Here is a 23435-nt window from a genome sequence, read left to right as displayed (position 1 = left end):
CTCCCAGTGCAACACATCCTAAGGAGGGATCTGTCCTTGAGACCACATCAACCCCCTTCAAGACTCTCCACTAAGGACCATTTTCCTTCCAACCACACCAGTGTGGGCTGGAAATACCCCTGTGAAGTGCTCCGACATCACAGTTCCTTCTCGGATCAGGAGTGCTTCCATTGCCACCACTCTTCCCATCATTGAAGCCCCATTGGCACTCACGGGGCAGGGAGCCAAACAGCAGCAGGAGCTTCAGCAGATGATGCTTCCAGCCTGGAGCCAGCCCAGGCGAGTCCCTGAGACACTGGATCCCACCTTGAGAGGTGCTGAACCCAAGGAGAGGGTGGGAGAGCACAGGGTCCAAACCTCAGCAACCACTGGGCGATGGGGCGAAGAAATACACAGCCAGGAGGATGAAGTAAACCATCACCAGCACCGTGCCTAGGGGAGACAGAGCAGGGTGGAGGGGTTACAACCTGGAGCAAGGAGGGAGGTTGCTTTCAGAACCTTCTGGTGAGCTCTGGATTAGCCCCACTGTAGAGGGCTTCCATGGACCACTTTAAAGCCTCAGTTAAAAGGGGTTTAAACTCTCTTTTAAGGATGGAAAGGGAGTGATCCCCTTGGAGCTACTGCAGGGTGGCAGCTCCATCCCTGACCCAGCACCTCCAACATGGTCAACCAAGACCTCAGAATTGCTCAAGTCACCGCAGGCCAAGAGCTGCAGTAAGATGACCCTAGGGCCATATCCAGAACAAGGACCATGGTCACACCAAGTCCCACAGCAACCTCATGGGCGAGTGATCACCTTGGAAGTAGTCACATTTGCCATCCATGAAGATGTAGTTCATGAGCACCACGCTGAACATGCTGGCATAGACATGGAGGTCGCTGAAGACAAGTGTGAAGTTGGTGGGCTACAAAGCAGAGATTTGGGGTTTATGGTCTACCAGGACAGCCCCACACTGACTGTGGCTGGCACCTGAATGTCCCCCCTTAACCCCCACTGTGGGGACAGCATCAGCCAAGGTAGAAGGCATCTGACCCCACTGCTCATCTCATGGAGAGCTGTGTGTGCCCAAGCCCACTGCAGGAGCTCACCCACGGGCTACTCACATAGAAGATGGTGAAGAGCACCAGGATGGGGATCTGGAGCATGCAGACCTGGACAGCGATGCAGTTCCCAATCTCAATGCTGGAGAGGACAGAGGAATTAGGAGCTGCCAAGTGCCAGCTCCTCAGCAGCCCTTGGGGTGCTCAGGGTAAGAAACACCCAACTTAAGGAACCAAACCACACAGCCCAACCTGGTTCTGGACCCATTTTGGGGGTGGTTTTAAGTCTTTTTCAGGGCAAGTTGGCAGGATCTGACCCACCAGTGGCATGAAGCTGGTGTGCCATCACTGGCACCAAGGCACAGCTAAGAGACCAGAGGACATCCCAAACCCCATCCTTTGAGCCCCCTCACCTCAGGCTCAGGTTGTTCTGCAGAGCAAACTGGATGCCATTGACAATCTCTGGTAGCTCAGGCACCATCGCCAGCACCGTGACACCAATGAAGTACTGCAGGGGAGAGGCAAGAGTTATGGGATGGTTTGGGTTGAAGGGACCTTAAAGCTCCTCCAGCTCCAACCCCTGCCACAGGCAGGGACCCCTTCCACTGGAGCAGCTGCTCCAAGCCCCTGTGTCCAACCTGGCCTTGAACACTGGCAGGGATGGGGCAGCCACAGCTTCTCTGGGCACCCTGTGCCAGCGCCTCAGCACCCTCACAGGGAACAGCTTCTGCCTAAGAGCTCAGCTCAACCCACCCTCAGCACATGTGTATGGCCTCATCCTGACCACATCCCAACCCTGCATAACCAAGTTCCTCAGTGCATGGAGCATCTCAGCACCTTTTCCCTCCCTGTTTTGGGGCCCAAACTGCACCCAGGACAGGTTCCCAGCACATCCTGGTCCTCAGAACCACCCAACCCTGCTGCATTCCCATCCCCATCCTCACCTGTGAGATGGTGGAGTTGGTGAGGATGGGGCTGATGTGCTCCGTGGCCAGGTCAGCACAGGCTGACATGCAGAGGGTGGAGAGCAGGAGGATGACCAGGGCCCGCCAGCGGGACCAGTGCACCACAGCACTGTGGTGGTGGCCAGGCACTGGGGACAGAGCAGGGACATGGTGGGACACCCCAGGACAGTGACAGGAGCCATCCCCTGCAGCCAGGACACCCCCAGCCTGCAGACACTCACTGTGACAGTCGCTGATGTGGATGTCGTAGATGTGAGAGTGAGTTTTCAGGGTGAAGAAGAGGCCGATGAGGTAGGCAGCTGGGAGCAGGAGGGACACGGTGTACACCAGGGGTCTGTGGGACACAGGTGACACACACTTAGTGCCACCAGGGTCCAGCATGGAGACCCCAAAGGGATACTGGATCAGAGCCCTTCACTAGGGGCAAAGAGGGGACCTGGGATGGGTGCAGGACCACAGCCAAACCCAGGAGGTGCCACCCCAATGCGGGGACAACCCTATCCCAATGGGCACTCACTGGACGTGGCTGTAGTAGAGGGTGCCGTTGTTATCCATCTGCAAAGACAAAGTGCTTGTCACTGGGAATGCAGGGGACAAGGAATAGCCCCAGTGCCACTGCCCAGCATGGGAGCAGGAGCATCCCCAACCTCAACCCATTGTGTCTGGGGGCCCATGTCCCTACTCACCAGGTCAAAGTGGCAGTTGTGGCACAGGTAGTGCCCCAGCGGGTTCTGGGTGACATTGTGGCACTCCCCACACACCAGCTTCCCATAGACCTTGGAGAAGAGCGTCGGGGCAAAGACACCTGTGGGGATGGGGGGACACAGGGTGAGCTCCCACAGTGCTGGGACCCCCCCAGACCTGTGGATACCCCATCCCTAACTCACCTCCCACAGAGAGGAAGAGGAGGGCCGAGCTGACACCCGCCGAGCGGCTGTTGAAGCGCTGCTCCTGGTGCCGGATGCCCCCGATCACCATGCACAGACCCTTTGGGATGGAGAAGCCCTCATCAGTGCCGGATCCCATCAGTGCTCTGCAGGGAGCTCCCTGCAGGGACCAGGGCTGTTGTGCCATGGATGAGCTCCCCCCAAGCCCTCACCGGCACTAAGAGGACGCAGCCGACCAGTGTCCCCGTCAGGGCAGACTTGACGATCTCGGTGTAGCAGAGGTTGCCCTCTCGAGAGCCCTTGATGAGGGCACTGATGTAGAAGGTGAGCTCCGTGATGGAGCCGAACGTGGCGTTCACCACTGCTCCCACCGCAAACGTGCTCTGGGCTGAGATGCTGGATGAGGAGGAAGAGGGTGTCAGTGGGACCAATACGTGTCTCCCATCACCATAGGTGCCCCCCATCACCACTCACCTGGCTATGGCCATGCCAATGTAGTAGGAGAGAGGCATGATGGAGAGCAAGGCCAGCGTGAACTTGACGGAGGAGCTGGTCAGGCGGTTGTGGCTGTCCACATAACCCAGCACCAGTGTGACCAGCACCAGTGGCAGCAGGTCTGGGGTGGCCAGTCAAGGAGAATGAAGTGGGTTTTGGGGGTCAGCCCCCCCCAACACCCTTCCCTGCATCAAAAAAGGGGAATCTTGTCCCTTTGCTCTGCTCGGTGAAACCCCACTTGCAGCACTGGGTACTCCACATAAGGACATGGAACTGTTGGAGCAATTCCAGAGGAGGCCACAAGGATGATCAGGGACTGGAGCAGCTCCTGTATGGAGACAGGCTGAGAACATCGGGGCTGTTGAGCCTGGAGAAGAGAAGCTGTGTGGAGACCTCAGAGCAGCTTCCAGTGTCTGAAGGGGGCTACAAGGATGCTGGAGAGGGGCTGTGCATCAGGGACTGGAGTGATAGGACAAGGGGTGATGGGTTTGAACTGAAACAGGGGAAGTTCAGGTTGGAGATAAGGCAGAAGCTGTTCCCTGTGAGGGTGCTGAGGCGCTGGCACAGGGTGCCCAGAGAAGCTGTGGCTGCCCCATCCCTGGCAGTGTTCAAGGCCAGGTTGGACACAGGGGCTTGGAGCAGCTGCTCCAGTGGAAGGTGTCCCTGCCTGTGGCAGGGGTCGGAACTGGAAGAGCTTTAAGGTCCCTTCCAACCCAACCCATTCCATGATCCTATGGAAGGATACTGACAGCAAACACATTGATGCCATCCACAGCGTACTTGTAGTAGTAGGGGTTGACCGCACTGTAGCAGCACAGAATCACCTCCCCTTCCAGCGGCACCTCTGTCTGCAGAGGCACAAGTGGGTGACGCTGCTCCAATCCCCCCATCCCAAACCCCACCTGGAGCAGGGATGTGGGACCCTCACCCCTGTCCCAAGGCACCCACCATGCGGAGGCGCCGGACGAGCACCCGCTCCGGGGGTAGCAGCAGGACACGGGCAGCAGTGCGGGCACTCAGCTTGGCCACAGGGATGAGGAACACAAGGAGCCATGCGGCAATGCTCACTAGCCCATGGGCCACCACCAGCAGTGGGTAACCCAGGCACAGCCATGCTGCGGTGCCTGCGCCCTGCTGGGGATGGAGGGGAGGGACAGCTTTAGTTTGGGGGTTCCACCCCAAACAGCCACCCCAGGGTGCACCCATGGGTGCTAGCCACACCATGAGGGGGGGCCCACGCTAAGGAAGGGGGTATCAGCACATCCAGTATAGGGCTCACCCAGTATCCAGCGTCCCCCCAGCACTGTGGGCGCCAGCGGTGGGGCACGGGGCCACCGAGCAGGGGTGAGCTCTCCTTTGTGCCAGCTTCACCCACACAGTGGGACTTGGGGGCCTGGGGGAGATGGGATGTGAGGATGCTTATGGGATACCCCAACCACCCCCCGCCATGGGATTCCAATCGGGATGTGCCGTTACCTCCACTTTCAGGATCACTTTGCCAAAGGGCCAGAGGAAATACCCAGCCAGGTCCCAGCAGAGCTGCCCTGCGGGGACACGAGAATCAGCTCTGGTGGGGACACAAACATCAGCTCCAGGGTCACCCCATAGAGAAGGGACCCAGAAGACCCACAGCTCACCCAGCCCTTCCCATAGGGGTCCCAATCTGGGCCTCACCATAAGGAGCCCCCACAACAGTCACGAACATCACAGCAGCCACGATGCTGTAGAAGAGCGAGAGCCACCAGCCAAAGAGCAGCAGGTAGAGGATGTTCCCACACGTCACTGTGGACCCTGCTGAAGGGGAGGCACAGGATGGGTCCATTCTCCTCTACACCAGCTGCCATCACCACCATCATCACCCTGTCCCTATGGGCACCCACCTCCAGAGCCCCTGATGACGTTGAGGTTGGAGTAGAGCTCCTTGACTATCTGGGACCGGTCCTCCCATGGCCGCTCCGTCACATGGCTCTTCCACTTCTTGAAGCCAAACTGCAGAGGGATGTTATAGGGGGAAAGGAAAACCCACTGAACCCATCACAGCCACCCAGGAGCACCCATGGGTGCTCCCCCCCCAATGCCACAGGCACCCACCTTGTAGTTGTTGGACAGCTTGTTGGCCTCCACTGCATTCTCAGCTGTGAGGGTGGTTTTGAGCACGCAGCTCTCACAGACCTCCTCCGAGTGCTGGTGGCAGCAGGACAGGGGGGCCACAGCTATGGTGACAATGGGTGACAATGGGTGACAATGGGTGACAATGGGTGACAATGGGTGACAATGGGTGACAATGGGTGACAATGGGTGACAATGGGTGACAACAGGGACCCCCCCATTCCTGCCCCATTCCCATCCTACCTGTGGGGATATGGGGCCGGTGCAGGTGGCAGCCCAGGTCGCTCATGTCTCCCTGCACGTGGTTGAGGATGGAGCAGTGCCGGTCGCAGAGTGAACCCCGGCGGGGGCCGTCACTGTCACCCTGAGGCTCGGTGGCCTTGGGGACATCTGTGGGGGGTTGGACAGGGTCACACAAGGGCTCAGCACCCTGGGTCAGGGGTGATGCTGTGAGGGGATGTCCCCCCTGGTCCCCAGAACACACAATGGGGATACATGGAGCTCCCAGGGAGTGGGTGGGAAGGGGGAATCCATTGGTGCCAAGGATGAGGAGGGGAGATCCTGGTGCCTGAAGCCATGCTCAGGATGGAGGACCCCACCAGTGTCCAGAATGGGGAGAGCCCCCAGCACCCAGAGCAATGCTTAGGAGTTGGGGGACCCCACTGGTACCCAGGATGGGGAGGGGGGACCCGAGGGTGATGCTAAGGAGCTGGGGAAGACCCCACCAGTGCTGAGAACAGGAGGAGCCCCAGGACCAGAGCAATGCTGGGGATGGAGGAACCCCACCAGTGCCCAGGAGAAAGTGGGAGAGGGAATCCCTCAGTGTCCAGAGCGATGCTCGGGATGGATAGAACCCACCAGTGCCGAGGATGGGATGGGAAGGGAAGGGGGACCCTGGTGCAATGCTCGGGAGTGGAGGGGACCCTGGAGCGATGCTCGGGGAGTGGGAGAGGGACCCCAGCGGTGCCGGGAACGGGGATACCCCCAGTGCCCAGAGCAGTGCTCGGGATGAGGGGACCCCACCGGTGCCGAGAACGGGGATACCCCCAGTGCCCGGAGCGATGCTCGGGATGAGGGGACCCCAGCGGTGCCGAGAACGGGGATAGCCCCAGTGCCCAGAGCAGTGCTCGGGATGAGGGGACCCCAGCGGTGCCAGGACGGGGTGGGAAGGACCCGGTCCCTCCCAGCGCTCACCGGACGCGTCCTGCGCGCAGCAGTAGCAGCGGTGCCGGTGTCGGCCGGGCTCGGTCTCGCTGGCCATGGCGGAGCAGCGGCAGTGCCGGGGTCGGAGGTACCGGTTCCCCCCGCCGGGACCAGCCGGGATTTAACGGGCGGTGCCGGGCATGCGCGAGGCGCGCCCCCGGGAGCCGCCCCGTTCACACCGGGAGGGGCCCCGCCCCGGCCCGGCCCGACCGGAGCCGCCTCTGTAGGGAGGTGCGGAGACAGCGAGGGGGGTGCGGGGGAACCGGGGTGCGGTGAACGGGGGTGCACAGGGACTGGGACACAGACAGTGTCCGGGTGCATGGGGATGTACGGGAACAGAGATGCGTCGTGTACTGGGACTAGCGCTGTGTTTGGGTGCACGGGGACTGGGATGTGAGGTGTGTTTGAGTGCACGGGGACTGGGATGTGAGGTGTGTTTGGGTGCACGGGACTGGGATGTGCGGTGTGGTTGGATGCACGGGACTGGGATGTGCGGTGTGTTTGAGTGCACGGGACTGGGATGTGAGGTGTGTTTGGGTGCACGGGACTGGGATGTGCGGTGTGTTTGGGTGCATGGGGACTGGGATGTGAGGTGTATTTGAGTGCATGGGATTGGGGTGAGCTCTGTTTTGGGGCGCACAGGAACCGGGGTGTGCAACGCATCGGGTGCTGGAGCTGTGCTCTGCAGGAAGCTGAGTGCACAGGGACCAGGGTGTGCAGTGTATCTGTGTGAGCAGGGATTGGGGTGCCCAGTGAATTGGGGTGTGCAGGGAACACGGTACCCAAGGATCCAGGGCTCACAGCACAGCAGGACACACAGGATGCTGCACTTTGTGCTGGGAGCAGGCGGACTGTGGTGTGGTGTATTGGGATGCACAGGGCCGGGCCATGAATTAACTGGGGTGCACAGGGATGGAGGTGTGCAGGGACCAGGGTCCATGATGTACCAGTGCGAACAGAGACTGGGGTGCACAAGGACTGGGGCACACAGGAACCTGGGGTTCACCAGGGATCTAAGGCTCTGCACTGGGAGCAAGGTGCAGGGGGCTCAGGGTATGCAGTGTATTGGGGTGCACAGGGCCTGAGGGTGCCCTGTGGGCTGGAATCTTCTAGAGAAACACACAGTTTTGGGTCAAAGAAAGTAGTTTCTGCATGTAAGAAGCCTTTAGCCTGGAGCCTGTGGGGTGAAAGGTGACCTCCTGTGGTGAGATTTGAGGTAGGGCCCAACTAAACCTGGGTCATGAACATCCCTCCCCAGTACCTCGATACTGAACCACAGCAAAACCACATCCAAGTGCTGGATAAACCAAATTCATTAATACAGGAACCGAAGGAGTTGGCTTGGTACCAGCCCCACTTGCCCATAGCAGTTCACACATAACCCCCAACACACAAAAGGGGCTTTATCTCTGTCCCAAGCACAGCCCCAGTTCCTCTTTTCCTTCCCATCAGTGGGAATGGGGCACTAAAACCCCTGCTCAGGGGGTGGGGGTGGCCCTGGTGAGAACCCAGTGTCCTCCTCCCACCCATGAGTGGGGTTTGGGGCAGTTTATGATGAGGGGAATGATCTTCAGGGATCTTCAGCTTTTATACCCCTTTAAAAGCAAACAACTTCTAGCACTGGTTTTACACCATTGAAACACTCCAGGGTCAGAACTTGGAGCAAATCCTCCCTCCTTGCCCCTTCAATAAGCAGCTTTATGGCAAATATTGAGGGACTCCTCTTCCAAAGCAAATCCAAGTGGTTTCTCCCCAAAGGTACATCCCCAGAAGGCAGGACTTGGAGGAGGCTGTGGGTTTATGCAGCCCAGTCTCCTCCCGAGGTGCTGAAGCCACGTGGCAGCCCCATAAGGATCCCAGGATAAGGGGTTTGGAGGAGAAACTGCTGTTGGGAGGAGTAATAAGCAGCTAAAAGCAAAGGCAGGGTAATGCTGGGGAGGTGGATGGTGCATCAGCGCTCAGGAGAGAGCCAGAGGTGGATGCCAGGAAAACAAAGCTCAAAATGAAAAGGAAAAGCCAAAGAAAAGGCACAAAATAAAAAAGCAAACTCCAAATTTCGAATAAAAATTGCAAATAATTTAAAAATTAAAGCTAACATTACAGACTCTTTTTTACCAACACCAACAAATCAAACACTTTTTTCTCTTTCCTTTCTACAAGCTTAAACAGGCTTAAAACCAGCAACATTTTTCTTCTAACATGCACTAAACTGAACCAAAATGAGTCTAAACTTTTAGATTCGGCTCTTCTTATCCCCATCTGGAATTTCCTGGATCCTGAAGTAGTTAAAGTATTCCTGTTTCCAGGCGAGGGCTCATTCCTGGCTGCACAGAGCCTCTCTCACAGGGCTGTAGTTCAAAGGTGGTTGTGGTTTAGTCCGGTTGCGGTTTAGTCCCAAGCTCAGGTGGTGATGCCATATGTGAAACAGGAACAGCAGAACAGGAGTTTGAACCAAGATTCCTTCAGTGAAGAGCTGGAAAGGGAAACCCCACCTGGCACTGGGAAGTAGGAGCCTTTCAACAGCAAAAATGTGGTAAATAATAAGAATATAAAAACTTAAAAAATTAAGGCAGGAATTACACATCTTCCCTTTTCTGCCCACAAAACTGAGCTTAAATCAGCCCATTTTACTAAATCTATGATTAAATCAACAAGGTAGTGACTGAGTTCAGAGCATCATTCCTCAGATCCAGCATCCCGCCATAGGTGTTACTCTCCAAAGATCCACAGGACGTTGACTCCCGATAATCCCAGGTTTACACGCCTGCAAAACCAAGATTTACCTGTTTTTATGGAAAAGCTGCTGGTGTTCCCAAGGAGGAGGTGGTTTTAGTGCCATTAATATCATCCCACTGGAGCCGTTTTGGTTCAAGGAGTGAGGGACACAGTGCTCCACTTGTGCCCCATGCTCTGATGGATACCACCATGTACTTACCCCAGCATCCCGGATTCTTTTGTCTTTATAATATACAGGAACATCAGCAAGGTGTGGAACATGTTGTTCCTGCCCTGAATCCATGGAAAGAGGGAAGAATTAAGGAATGGAGTCACTGATGATCAATCACAGCTCTATATATCTAGATATCAGGCAGAATAAGCAACTATCGATGTCATGAAATGGCTCCTTGTGCTTTTCCCCTCAATACTTCCTATTTTGCAATGAGGTGAACACCAGAAATAGACCAAATGTTGGGATTTGGGCTGGAAAATCATCTCCAAATACTTTAAATTCCAGAGTTTTTTTCTGAAAACAGATATCCAACATTAAAAGTTGCAGAGGAATTTTGCTGGTTTCAGACTGAAGGGTTCCCCTGCTCTGGAATCCTTATGGACAACACAGGGTTTGCTGGCCTTGGGGGTGACAACAGGCACCAGCAACTACACAACATGGTATTTTAACATAAACTATCAGTAAATAGATACAAGGAAGCTACTACTGAGGTAGTTATGTATCTTAAGTAGATACCAAAGGTATTACATAGGCACAGCCTAAGTAGTGCATTGTGGTCAAAGACCAAGCTTCTGTTTCTGAGCACTTGCCCAGTCTGTGTGTAAATAGTCAATAAATGTGGTTGGGACATAAAAATTCCACTCCAAATCTGATCCAGGGATGGTTTCTGGATGGAAGAGACCACTCACACCATCGTACCTCTGGAAGGTTGTGGGTCTGGCTCCGGTAGATGAGCTCATAGTGAGGTGGATTGATGCTGCTTTGGTAGATGCAGAAGACGTTCTCATTTGAAGTGTCTGTGAGGAGGAAGGGCTGGCTTAAACCCAACTCCCATTTTTCCTAAGGTTCCCCAGCTCCAGATCTTTTTGCAACTTAAGATTCCCTTTGTCTTGCTTTAGTTACGTTTTAGACAGGTTTTCTGGGGTTGAACTTCATTTTAACACACACTCACTCCCCAGACCTCTCCCCTGCACACCACTCTCCTCTCTGGCACCCATTATACAGCTTCCCAGCTGCCCTCCCAGTTATTCCACCCAGTGCCTCTCCTCCCCAACTCTCCCACCCACTCCCTCTTTTCCTTTCCCTGTTTCCCTCACCAATCTCCCCTCCTTCCCTTCCCTTCTCCCTTTCTCTTACTTTGCACTGCCTCTGAATGACCGAAACGCTGACAGTAGGAGGCAGGTGAGCTGCTCTTCCTTCTTGCATTAGCTAAAATAGCCAAATTAGCTTAAAATTGAATGAGTAACACAAAAGAAGTATCTACATTTAGCTAAAGTTGCCCCAGTATGTGGCTGCCCCACCCCTGGCAGTGTCCAAGGCCAGGTTGGACACAGGGGCTTGGAACAGCTGCTCTAGCGGAAGGTGTCCCTGCTTGTGGCAGGGGATTGGAGCTGGAGAAGCTTTTAAGGTCCCTTTCACCCCAAACCATTCCCTGATTCTATAATTTCAAGGGCACCGACGTGGGCCAAGAGGCAAGGAGTAACTCAATGTGGATGCTGGTACCTGGTTTATCCGGTGTCTGAATGAAGTGCTGGGAAGTGAAGGTTTTGCCATTGGGATACTTGGGGTGTGGCGGAAGCCTGGAGTCGAGGTAAGTGCAGAACACATGCATAATGATCTGGGCAAACAAAACCAAATTCCACTTGAGTTTCCTTAGTTTGGGATCTTACTTCCCACATTTAGCTTATTAAGAATACCATAATTGTGAAATAAAGTCCTAAAATAAGTACCCAGAAAACCACACTTCAGCATCTTGTGTTGTAAACCTTCATGGAGCCTTCTCAATACTTTATGGGGGCAACATCACCAATTCCCTACGATATGATACTTCTGTGTTCAGAGGGATGGGATCCAAAGGGACCTAGACAGGTGAGACTATGTGAACCTCACGGAGGTTCACGGAGACTATGTGAACCTGCAAGGCCAAGTGCAAGGTCCTGCACATGGGTCAGGGCAATCCCAAGAACAAACACAGGCTGGGGGAGACTGGATGGAGCAGCCTGAGGAGGAGGACTTGGGGCTGTGGGTTGAGGAGAAGCTGCCCATGACCTGGCTTCAGTGTGCGCTTGAGCCCAGAACCCCCATGTGTGCTGGGCTGCACCCCCAGAGATGAGCTCTTAGGCAGAAGCTGTTCCCTGTGAGGGTGCTGAGGTGCTGGCACAGGGTGCCCAGAGAAGCTGTGGCTGCCCCATCCCTGGCAGTGCTCAAGGCCAGGTTGGACACAGGGGCTTGGAGCAGCTGCTCCAGTGGAAGGTGTCCCTGTGGAAAGGGTTGGAACTGGAGGTGCTTTGAGGTCCCTTCCAACCAAAACCAGTCTGGGATTCTGTGACTATAACAGCATCTTTAACAGACAAAAGAGCTTTTCCAGATTAAGTGCCAAAAGTCTCAAGAAATGTGGGAGATGTACCCTGGAAATCACAGCTTTGTATTTTCTACAGTGTGATTAACATAAATGTTAACTTGCATTTATTTTTTGCTAATAGTAACTGGTTTAAGTTAATGTCAGAACTTCCCAAGTGTGTATTTACACCTCTGAGCTGTCTGCCCTGCTGCATAGCAAGTTGCTCCATGGCCAGTCACTACCACATACTTAATCACCCTCACAAACTGGACATCAAATCCTCTTTCAAGAGTGATTTTGTACAACTTGAGCTCCCAGTGACTGTGCCTCATTACACCTCTGACATTCTGATCTCCTGGGTTTTATTCTCCCAGGTAACTGAAAATCATTGATTATAATTATTGAGTTGAATATAATCGTTGAGTTTAAACATACAGCAAGAGCTGCTCCAATGAGATCCCTTATCTCTGGCTGCTCCCTGTAGGTATCTCACAGATGTTTCAGATGAGCTGAAGTAAAAGCCTGGCCTAAGACTATGATACTGTTGTGGTTTGAGCAGTAGCAGTCATTTTTCTCCTTCTTGGTAGCTGGTGCAGTGCTGTGGTTTGACTTTCAGGCTGAGAACGGTTGCTGATAGCAAGTATGTTTTGAGTTACTGCTCAAATGTTTGGTTTGTTCAAGGCCTTTTCTGAGCTCATGCTCTGCCAGGGAGGAGAGGAGGCCAGGAGGAAGGAGAGACAGGTCACCTGACCCAGGCTAGCCAAAGAGGTATTCCATACCATAGCATGTCATGCCCAGGATGTAACCAGGAGAGGGGGAGGAGGAAGGGCTGGAGCTCTGGGGGGATGGAGGAGGCATCGGTCGTGCTCGGTCGGGCAGGGTGGAGTGAGTTATGGGTCGGTGGCTGGTGAGGTGTTGTATTCTATTCACTTGTTATTTGCTTTATCATTATTATTTGTAGTAGTAGTGGCAGTAGTGATTTGTGTTATACCTTAGCTATTAAACTGTTCTTATCTCAACCCGTGGGGGCTACATTCTTTGGATTCTCCTTCCCAACTCTCCAGGGGTTGGGGGAGCAAGGGGGGGAGGAGTGAACGAGCTGTGTGGGTTTGGTTTTAAAGGACCACAGATACACAATTGCATTGTTATGGTCTACGCAATGTCCAATCTCATTTGCATTACTCCCCAGGGAATTTCACCACCCACAATGGGATTATCCATGGAAGTGATGCAAACAGGGTTTCACCATGTTCCTCAACAGTTCTTGGTTACTCCCTCCAAACCCCTGTGCTCAAAGGCAGCCCACTCTGAGCTGTCAGCTCAAGATGTCTTTGAATACTCACAGCGGAGTCTGTGGGCAGGTCCGTGTCCCACTTCCTGCCCCTGAAATCCCCTCCTCTGTTCCATCGGAATGAGCTCATGCATCCTCCCTGGGAAAGCTCTGAAAGCAACAGGATTCAGTTAATGGAGGTTCAAAGTGTATGAGAGGTATTTTGTGCTAATTTCAGGGGCTTCATGTATGTTTCCAGTGTACAAAATCAGAAACATCCAACTAACTAAATGCTTGTAAAGACATGGCCCAGCAGTGTGTGCTTGAGCCCAGAACCCCCCCATGTGCTGGGCTGCACCCCAGACCATGAGCATCAGCTCAGGGAGGGGATCCTGCCCCTCTGCTGTGCTCTGGGGAGACCCCCCCTGCAGCCCTGATCCAGCTCTGGGGCAGCAGCACAAGAGGGACGTGGAGCTGTTGGAGTGAGGCCAGAGGAGGCCATGGAGATGCTGCGAGGGCTGGAGCAGCTCTGCTCTGGAGCCAGGCTGAGAGAGCTGGGCTGGGGCAGTCTGGAGAAGGCTGAGGAAGATGTTATTACAGTCTTCCAATACCTAAAGGGGGATGAGAATAAAGCTGGAGAAGGACTTTTCACAAGGGCCTGTAGGAATAGGACAAGGTGAAATGTCTTTAAACTGAAAGAAGGCAGATTTAGATCTTAGGCAGAAGCTGTTCCCTGTGAGGGTGCTGAGGCGCTGGCACAGGGTGCCCAGAGAAGCTGTGGCTGCCCCATCCCTGGCAGTGTTCAAGGCCAGGTTGGACACAGGGGCTTGGAGCAAGCTGCTCCAGCAGGTGTCCATGCCTATGGCAGGGGGTGAAATTGGATGAGCCCTATGGTCCTTTCCAATCCAAAGCATTCTCAGATCCTATGATACTGATATATGATATGGGGAGGTAAATTTAAATGATGACTTTTATCTATAGTGAATGAAGGGATCAAATCCAGCAGTTTGCACCTTGAGCATGCAGGAGGAAACTGATAAAGAAGTCTTTTAAAACCTACATCCAAGTCCTGCATCATTATATCACTCTTAAAAGATAAAGTTGTGAAGTATTTCTCCAGCTGAAGAGTAGCTCTCATCCCTGTGTGACTCTTCAAACATCTCCACTAAGGTAATGTCTGACATCACCACCACTTGACTGCAGTAACAGAAGTGGTTTGAAGTCAGTGTGGTGGCACCACATTACCTTTGATTCTTTCCACCAAGTACTCCTGGTTTGGTGTAAGATCCAGGTACTGCACAATAGTGTTCAGTGTTGGAATGAGAGGAGCTTTAACAAGTGCTGCCTGCTTCAGGCTGCTGATGCTGGCTTCTGCAACACAAGGAGAGACAGAGCTGGTCAGCCACAGCCACCACAGTGCTCTGAGCAGTTCCCCCTTCGTGTCACTCCAATAGAGGCTTGGTCCTTTCTGGTGCACCATTTAAAGTCCCCAAAGCATTTAAGAGGTGACACTACCCCAAATGCTCATTTCAGGTACAGTGAAGTACCAGATGTTTCCTTTACATCACAGAACATAAAAGATACAAGGAACCGATATCCACTTTGAAGAGCAGAGGAAGAGTAACAAAATGGGGACAAGACCAGCACTGACCAGTTTTAATACGGGTGTTGCAACAGATGCAGCTCTTGAGGAGACACCAGATGAAACAGCCCCCAAAAGGTGACCCCACCAATACAGAGTGGAAATGGAACAATATTCAACAAAGGTACTGTAGGTAACACCCACCCATTGACCCCACCATTATCCACCTCCAGGAACTCCAAAGCTACTGCCAGCTCCTACCTCCAATCTGCAGCTCTGGACACCCCATTCTTCTCAGCTGAGTGCTCACAGAGTCAATCTCCTGGACAAGTGGCACTAGAATAGTCTCATTAATCCACTAGGAACAGAAAAAGTGAAATTTCAGGATGTCAGAAGCAATAAAAATGTTTTAAAACCAAAATCCATATTTTACATCCTACTAATTGTCACCCTTTGCTCCTCTATTCTGGTGAGACCCCACCTGCCGCACTGGGTGCAGTTCTGATGTCCTCAACACAAGAAGGACATGGAACTGTTGGAGTAAGCCCAGAGGAGGCCATGGGGATGATCAGGGGCTGAAGCACCTCCTGTATGCATCACCCCTTGTCCTGTCACTCCAGTGCCTGATGAAGAGCCCCTCTCCAGCATCTTTGTAGCCTCCTTCAGACACTGGAAGTTGCTCAGAGGTCTCCACACAGCTTCTCTTCTCCAGGCTCAACAGCCCCACTGTTCTCTTCATATGTCACCTATCATATGTCTGACATGACATATCCGTTCATATCTCATATGCCTGTCCTCATATGTCATGGCCAAGATACTTTTGTTTGTCATTCAAAGGTGAATGAAATTTACTACTGTGTAGTTTTTGGAATACAAACCACCAAGGTCAGGTGGAAAAGGAATCTCTGCAATCCTTTCTTCCTGTGTTCTTACCTCCGTGTGCCAGTCCAAGACTCAGACACCATAACTCTTCCAGCATCCATGGGACACTGAGGTGCTTTTCCACTCGGCTGGAGTTCTTACAAACTCACCTTGTTCTCAAAAACTGGGCATTTCTCAGAGGTGGCACTTACGTTTCTGAACTTGGCGGTCCAGGAATCCATGTGATCAAGGAGCTGTCGATTCATTGTCACCCGTGCCCAAACCTATGGGAAGATATAGTAAGCACATGAGAACTTAATTAAATACTGAAAGTTTTTGGGGTCTGTGACAAGTTCTGACATTAACTACATCACAGCTTTAAGGTCCCTTCCAACCCAAACAATTCGGTGTGACTTCTGCAGCAGCTTCACATACAACACTTGCATTGTGTTCATGGTACAATTATCTTGTGTGAGCCCAAATTCAGTTTTAAGCTCTCTACTTTAACTAGGTTAAAACTGGTCTGAACTCTAGGCTTGATGTAAGAGGTATACAAGGGGTATAAGGGTTTAAACTTAAACAGGTTGGCTATAAGGCAACAGCTCCTCCCTGTGAGGGTGCTGAGGCGCTGGCACAGGGTGCCCAGAGAACCTGTGGCTGCCCCATCCCTGTCAGGGTTCAAGGCCAGGTTGGATGGAGCTTTAAGGTCCCTTCCAACCCAAGCCACTCCATGATTCTACAATTACAACTCAGAATATGAAATGTCCATTTTTAGCAACACAGAGTCTTTCAAGCTATACAAAGATGATTAAATGCTTGAAGAATCATCTCTCCCTCATTTCTGATGCAGGTCAAGTCCAATCCTTTGTACAAAGCTGTGGATTTTAAAGGCTATTTCTCCCTCTTACCCCCCTTGCTGCCCAATTTACCTCTTCTTCAGCCTGTTTTGAGCCCATATCAGCTTCGTCCTTGTGTGCTGATGGAGCCTGGGACCTGCAAGCCAGCTGATACTGGAACTTCCTGAGAATCTGTGCACAGTCTGTCATGGAACGGCTGCAGTTCCAGAAAGTCGGACTGCTGGAAGGAGAGCTGGAATCTGAACTTCCTGAAAGAATTCATTAAACAGTCACGTAGAATTACTGCCAAGTCACTCTGGAAGCAAGAGTACAGGCCCACTGGGTCACTATGTTAAGGCTTTGACAAGAGACAGGAACACAAATTACCAGGAATACAGGCAGAAGTCAGTCTGTATTATCACCCTTATCTTGATTGTCCCTATCCAGGACAGAAACTGCCTGCAGGTAATTCCCTTTAATTGAAACACCTTCTCCACAGGATATCCCTCTCATCAAGGTCAAGGTTATCTTATCATGGCCCTCTACAGCCAATGAACACTACAGAGACAATCTATCAGCACCCATTTCCATACAGGCACGTATCCTATTCAAAGGAATACTTTGGAGGAAAACTTTCTGAGAATCCTAAGCCATGCCAACTTACTAGTCACAGGTTACTAGTGCGAGTACACAGGAATCCTTTGCAACTTTCCTCATCCACAAAAGCTAATTGTGATTAAACCCATCACCTTCTCATTGCCAAGCTGCTCTGACTGAATCAGTTTTCTTTACCTAGCTGAACCCTCTGCTGCTTCTCTTCTTCACGTTGAAGGAAGGTATCCAGGGACTTGTGGTCTGCCATGTAGTCTTCTTTGCCAGTAGGAGAATTATAGAACACGGGCGAAGAGCGGTAACGAGACCTCAGGCCACCACCTTCCACTGTCCCAATACTCGTGGCGTACATAGATCCAGTAGGAACAGGGCTGAACCCAGAAACCTTGGGTGAATAAAACCAAACACATCATTTTCTTTCTTCTACTTTGCATTTACACTTTAGTTTCTTAGTTTTGCTTTGTTCTGAAACAAATTAGCTGCTCTGAACCAAAGGAAGTGTCACTAGGGAAAAATGGCAAATCCCAGTACAACACATTTACATCTACTTTGCAAAAGGAGTAAATGCACAAATGCACAAGTCTCCCAACAGACTTCTCTCCAAGTGCTGCTTCACCCATTCAATGGCTCAACACACAAAACAAAGACCAAACTGTACTCCTGGGAGGTGTCTTGGTCATTACCTTATTGTAGCTGCCACTTGGTGAATAGGTTATATTGCTGTAAGAACTGCTGTTGCCTAACAGAGCCTGCAGCTGAGGACTGTAGCCTGTGATACAACCAGTAGTAAACTTTGGACTGGTACTAGGGAAGCGGGATGGGCTGTAACTCAGCACACTTTGACCCTGGATTGGAGAAGAAGGTGTTGAAGATGGGTCCTTCTTTGCCACCAGCTCACGTGGTGCAGTTGTTTGTACAGCTGCAAGAAGGAAAAACAGGATTAGCACCGAGGATGGAGCAGCCCCAAACTCTCCGCAGGCTTTAAACACACAACAAAACACATACATGGTGCTATCTTATGGCTATTTTATAAAGCTGCTAGAAAGGACATGAGAAAAACCTGGTTCCTACAGAACTCGAGTAGTGTCACAAGAGGAGACTGAGACACATGCACAAGACTCAGTACAAATCCTACAGCTTTGGATTTCAGTTAAATGTTACAGGCACCTGCATGACCCTGGGTAGCTTCTCTAACTTATCACTTACTCTACCTGCCTACTTCAAGCATCACCTACTAGATAATCTTAAGGTCCTTCCCAACCCAAACCATTCTATGATTCTATATAAAATCCCTGAACTATGGTGATACAGCATTACTCCAGCCTGCCTCCCATTTTCTCGTGGCAGACTCATGAAGTGCAGTGCTACTGTGCCAACATTTTGCTGCTGGTGTACTTACCTTGTCAGGTTCTGGTGTATGTTAGAACTTTGCTATGATCCTCAAAAGCTTTGAGAATGACTGCACTCTAGGCTGCCATTTTCAGATCAGGACTTGATGATCTTAAAGACTTTTCAACCTGGTTGATTCTATGATTCTATGTATAGGTTACATATTCCTTGTCCAATCCCACAACATTGAAGTATCTCACTACCCAGTCCTTTTACACCAGGAGTGTTTGTCTCCCCTCTGTTCTCCCCAGACACACTCATCAAATTACCACTTGACATTGCACAATCTACACTTGATGTTGTGAACTTCAATACACAGCAGGTAATTCAGGTTAACTCATATCGGAGAAGTAATTCAGAACTCACTTAACTAAAGAATCCTGCACTAGAGTAAGATAAAGGGAAAAACAGGAGGAAAAAATAAGAATAAAAGTAAAAAAGACTGCCAGAGACTTATCCCACCCACCTGCATTCTGCAAGCCCAGCAGTCTCCTCTGAACAGGACTCATGACCACGGCTGTTGGTGCCACTGTGTATTTGAAGTATAACCAGAAATCAAACAAGGCATTCAGGATGAACACAGACGCAAAGGCAAGCTCTGCAAGAGACACAGATGGTTTCACCAATAAAAGTGCATTATTTCCAGAATCAGGAATCAAAACCAGGTCATTATTAGTGCTACCAGTGAGCACCAGTTTGGGCAACTATCTAAGATTCCTTCCCATTGGAGCTTGTTTTCCTTACAGTCAGTGTGGAGTCTACTCCTCTGAAACAATTTTTAAGTACTGTGAAATGCCATCTACATGCACAGTACAATGTGATAGTAAAATCCACAGTGTTCTATAAAGCCTTACTCCACACATTACAGATTTAATGCTCAAAGAATTCTTCATGCCCTTTCATGACATTATCTAAGAAAGCTGCTAAAACTCCTTACCTGTCACTAAAGAGGATGAAACTCCAACAGTTTCAAGGAAGGTGACAGAAAGTAAACCAAAGGTTTGGTTTGAATTTAAACATAAAAAAAAGCTCATTTAAAAATGACCCCCCCAAAAAAAAACCCAAACTGGCAAGTGAAAGAAGAATCCTAAAAACTCATGTAAATGCTGCAGCAACTCACCAATATACCACAGTAGCCAGTATGAGATGTTGTAGTAAGAGCTTATGAGTTTCCCAGTCCTAAAAGGAATAAAAATGAAGTTACTTTACAATAATTCTGCCCCAAGGAATAATTTAGGGGTATAGAAAGCAGGATGCTTCGCTTGTTTGAAGCTGATGTGACAATTAACTTACATTTCAGTATATATTATGCCTGCAATAGCTACATTAAGGAGGCCCCAAGCCAAGATGACCTTACGGGCTTCAACCTCCTTCCTCATCTGGAAGGTCTTGTCGATGAGGGAACTCTGCTCTGATGTCATTGTCTGTAATACCAAACACAGAGACAACATCCGTCAACTTTTATACAGTAAGTCTTGGTCAACAGAAGATGAAAGAAAAAGTAGTTATCCAAAACTCTATGAGCAGGGTTTACCTTTAGGCACTAAGTAACAGCATATTATAAAAGCAAGCAGATTCTTTTCACCAGTAAAACTAGGTGTTATTTCTTCAATGACATTACTGTCACCTCATCATTGAGGAACAGCACCCATCTTCTCCAGAGAGATGCAAATAAGAGGCCAGGGAAAGATTCCAACTTCATCTGGGGCAACAACAGCACAAGAGGAACTTGGAGCTGTTGGTGCGAGTGCAGAGGAGGCCATGGAGATGCTGCGAGGGCTGGAGCAGCTCTGCTCTGGAGCCAGGCTGAGAGAGCTGGGCTGGGGCAGCCTGGACAAGAGAAGGCTCCTGAAGGGGAGACCCCAGAGCAGCTCCAGTGCCTAAAGGGGCTGCAGGAAAGCTGGAGAGGGGCTTGGGACAAGGGCCTGTAGGGACAGGCCAAGGGGAATGGCTTGAACCTGCCCAAGAGAGGGGAGACTGAGCTGAGCTCTAAGGCAGAAGAACCCAAACCAGTCTGTGATTCTGAGATTCATATTTGGAAAAGAACATCCTTCAGAAGTGAGAGGCAAAGCTCCTGCCTTCTCCAGGCAAAGGAAGCCACACATGGAAGTCCCCACGCTCCCCCCTAACCCAAACTCCCACCTTGCCCCTGCCACACAGAACCACAGCTCCCCTTGTCCAAGACCCCACAGCCCCTCCATCCAGATCTGACACTTCGAACCCCCACAGCTCCCCTTACCACACAGAGGGACCATCAGGGCTGCCACCCACCAGACCTCACCGTTACACACAGGCAGCCCCCTGCCATACACGGGCGGCTCTTAGAACCCACATCTGCCCCCATCACACCAGAGCGGCCCCACTTCCCCTCCACCCCCCGTTCTGATCATCACCCACAGACCCAACGAGATGGAAAACACCTTCCACATCACCAAGTCCAAGCTTCACCCCAACTCCACCATGTCACTGAGGGCCTCATCCACACGGGTTGGGAACAGAAGCTCCTTGCCCATAGCACCCAGAGCGACCCTCACTGCCGAACACCGCCCCTCACTGCCGAACACCGCCCCTCACAGCCCGACCGGGGGGTCCCCCATAATACCTGCCGCTGTATTGAGAGCCGGAGGAGCTGAGAGGACACGGAATTCCCATAGGGAATAGCGAGAAGCTCCGTTTTCCAGCCGGGAAGCGCGGCCGCACTCACCCGCTCCAGCCCACGGTGCTCGAACGGCTCCAACGTCGCACCCTTGTGACGTCACAGCCTGCGACGGCGGGTGCGCGCGCAGCTGGGCCTTGGCGGGAAGCGGCGGCTGAGGGGAGGGCTGGTGGCGGCCATGTTGTCCCGCTGTGGGAGGCGGCTGTGGGGGATGCTGCGGGGTGATCCTGCGGTGCCGTTCTGCTGTGCTGGGTTTGTTGCTGAGGGATCCGTATAGGCTGATTAACTGAGAAATTCTGCGTCCTTGGAAGTGTTCAAGGCCAGGTTGGACACGGGCTTGGAGCAGCTGCTCCAGTGGAAGGGGTACCTGCCCGTGTCAGGGAACTGGATGAGCTTTAAGGTCCCTTCCAGCACAAACCAGTCTGGGATTCTGTGGTGTTTCATGTCTGCCCTGGGCAGCCTGTTCCAATGCCTGAGCACCCTGTGGGGCAGGAATTGTTCCTCAGCTCCATCTAAAGCTGCCCTGGTGCAGCTTGAGGCCGTTTCCTCTTGTCCCATCCCTTGTTCCTTGGGAGCAGAGCCCAGCCCCTCCTGGCTCCATCCTCGTGTCAGGCACTTGGAGGGAGCCATCAGGTCCCCCCTGAGCCTTCTCTTCTCCATCTGAACCCCCCAGGTCCCTCAGCCGTTCCCCATCTCTCTTGTGCTCCAGGCCCTGCACCAGCTCCATTGCCCTTCTCTGGCCCCACTCCAGCCCCTCAAGGTCTCTCTTGCAGTGAGGGGCCCAGAACTGAACACAGGATTTGAGGTGCAGCCTCACCAGTGCCCAGCACAGGGGCACAATCCCTGCCCTGGCCCTGCTGCTGCACTGGTGCTGATCCAGGCCAGGATGCTGGAGGCTTCCTGGCTGCCTGGGCACAAGCTGCTCACGTTCAGCTCCATCAATCAGCACCCCCAGATTCTTTCCCATAAGCAGTTTCCAGGCACTCTTCCCCAAGCCTGCAGTGTTGCAGGGGTTGATGTGGCCCAAGTGCAGGACCCAGCACTTTGCCTTTTGAACCTCATCCCATTGCCCTCATCCCATGGATCCAGCCTGTCCAGATTTCTCTGTAGAGCTTCCTACCCTCCAACAGACCAACACTGCCACCCAGGCTGGTGTCATCTGCCAGTGTTTAACCCCCTCACCCAGGCCATGGGCAGTCAGGCATGTCAGTGCTTCCCGAGGTGTTGCCTGCAGAATGGGATTGCTGAAGCATTGCTCCAAACATTGCAGCTCACCCCTTGGAGAGTAAAGAGCCCCATGTCCCATGGCCAGTAAGGAGGCTCCATGGGATTCCCTTTTCCCTCTCTGTGCTGGTGCCACTGGCAGAAGGACCCTTTTGTCTCTGGCGCTAGTCAGCAACCAGATGAGTGGGAATTGATGAGGATGAGGAAGGCTCTGGAGGGATCAGAGGGAAGATGCTGCTCTGCACTGGCATCGTGATCATCTGCCTTGTCTGCTGTGCTCAAGTAGCTTAGTCATTAATTCCGTGTTTTCTGCTGACACCTACTGGCCCTCAGCACAAGGATATTGGACTTCTACACAGCTTTCCTGCCTAAAGGCTTTCCCAGCCTTGGAAGTTGTTGTTATTAGAACTATCTCATGGGATGATGTCACTGTTAGAAGCAGTCATTAATCTCCAGGTGTATGGAACTGATTGTATCTCTCCCAGTACCCTTCCCATCCCTTTCTTGTTATTCCCAGTTACTATTCATCCATGCCCTAAAATGCAAAGCCCAAACATGATCCGATGGAGTGTGTGGTGCTGCATGACTCAACATGTACAATCTAGGGATAAGCCTGGAAAGTTGAAGGTATCAGTTTCCTAAGATAAGGGAATTTGAGTTGGGAACAAGTAACTCCATTGCAGCCAGCGTTATTCCACAGAGTTTCTAGAGAGAATCAAAATGATGGTTCTGCTTCTACAATGATGCCAGTCACATCTATAAATGGTGAGCCACATACTGAAATCCCTACTCACTCTTTATCCAGGGCATTCCCAAGGTGCCTTGTGGATTAGGAACATGGGAATGATCCATTATTTACAGAAATAATAGTTCCTTCAGCAGTAATCCCAAATAAATTGTGTTATAGACAATTAACTTTGCCCTTTGCCATGTCAGTGTGATGAGAAGATGAGAAAAGAAACATTTCTATCCAAAGGCGGAATGGCTATGGGATTTCTGAGGAATGGGGGATTG

General features: G+C 51.8%; 2 protein-coding genes across 4 annotated transcripts; both read right to left on the bottom strand.

The window, feature by feature from the left end:
- Positions 1 to 358: 358 nt before the first annotated feature.
- Positions 359 to 6808, bottom strand: LOC117436225 (low affinity vacuolar monovalent cation/H(+) antiporter-like). The gene is made up of 20 exons (XM_034063261.1): positions 6692 to 6808; positions 5741 to 5887; positions 5480 to 5601; positions 5269 to 5377; positions 5063 to 5179; positions 4865 to 4932; positions 4668 to 4781; positions 4337 to 4522; positions 4134 to 4236; positions 3368 to 3509; positions 3106 to 3289; positions 2894 to 2993; positions 2693 to 2811; positions 2524 to 2561; positions 2228 to 2340; positions 1986 to 2134; positions 1455 to 1549; positions 1105 to 1183; positions 797 to 905; positions 359 to 432 (listed from the first exon to the last, which is right to left on the bottom strand). The coding sequence occupies exons 1-20, from the start codon at positions 6756 to 6758 to the stop codon at positions 359 to 361; spliced, it is 2235 nt and encodes a 744-aa protein (XP_033919152.1). The 5' UTR covers positions 6759 to 6808.
- Positions 6809 to 8754: 1946 nt separating this feature from the next.
- Positions 8755 to 21277, bottom strand: TMEM209 (transmembrane protein 209). 3 transcript variants are annotated; one of them, XM_031054591.2, is made up of 16 exons: positions 21144 to 21277; positions 19835 to 19965; positions 19662 to 19720; positions 19008 to 19139; positions 17836 to 18071; positions 17333 to 17537; positions 16634 to 16809; positions 15917 to 15988; positions 15105 to 15201; positions 14507 to 14632; positions 13335 to 13432; positions 11154 to 11268; positions 10788 to 10859; positions 10350 to 10447; positions 9636 to 9709; positions 8755 to 9464 (listed from the first exon to the last, which is right to left on the bottom strand). In XM_031054591.2, the coding sequence occupies exons 2-16, from the start codon at positions 19960 to 19962 to the stop codon at positions 9410 to 9412; spliced, it is 1743 nt and encodes a 580-aa protein (XP_030910451.2). In that variant the 5' UTR covers positions 19963 to 19965; positions 21144 to 21277; the 3' UTR covers positions 8755 to 9409. The 3 variants fall into 3 exon arrangements, with proteins under 3 accessions (XP_030910451.2, XP_030910452.2, XP_005140823.2); XM_031054592.2 differs by having other exon boundaries at positions 21246 to 21277; XM_005140766.3 differs by lacking the exon at positions 10788 to 10859.
- Between the last annotated feature and the right edge of the window lie 2158 nt (positions 21278 to 23435).

Source organism: Melopsittacus undulatus, chromosome 5 (assembly GCF_012275295.1).
Source record: "Melopsittacus undulatus isolate bMelUnd1 chromosome 5, bMelUnd1.mat.Z, whole genome shotgun sequence".
Lineage (NCBI taxonomy): Eukaryota > Metazoa > Chordata > Aves > Psittaciformes > Psittaculidae > Melopsittacus > Melopsittacus undulatus.
The sequence above is the reverse complement of the archived record's forward strand: the minus strand, read 5'-3'. Positions and strand labels throughout refer to the sequence as shown.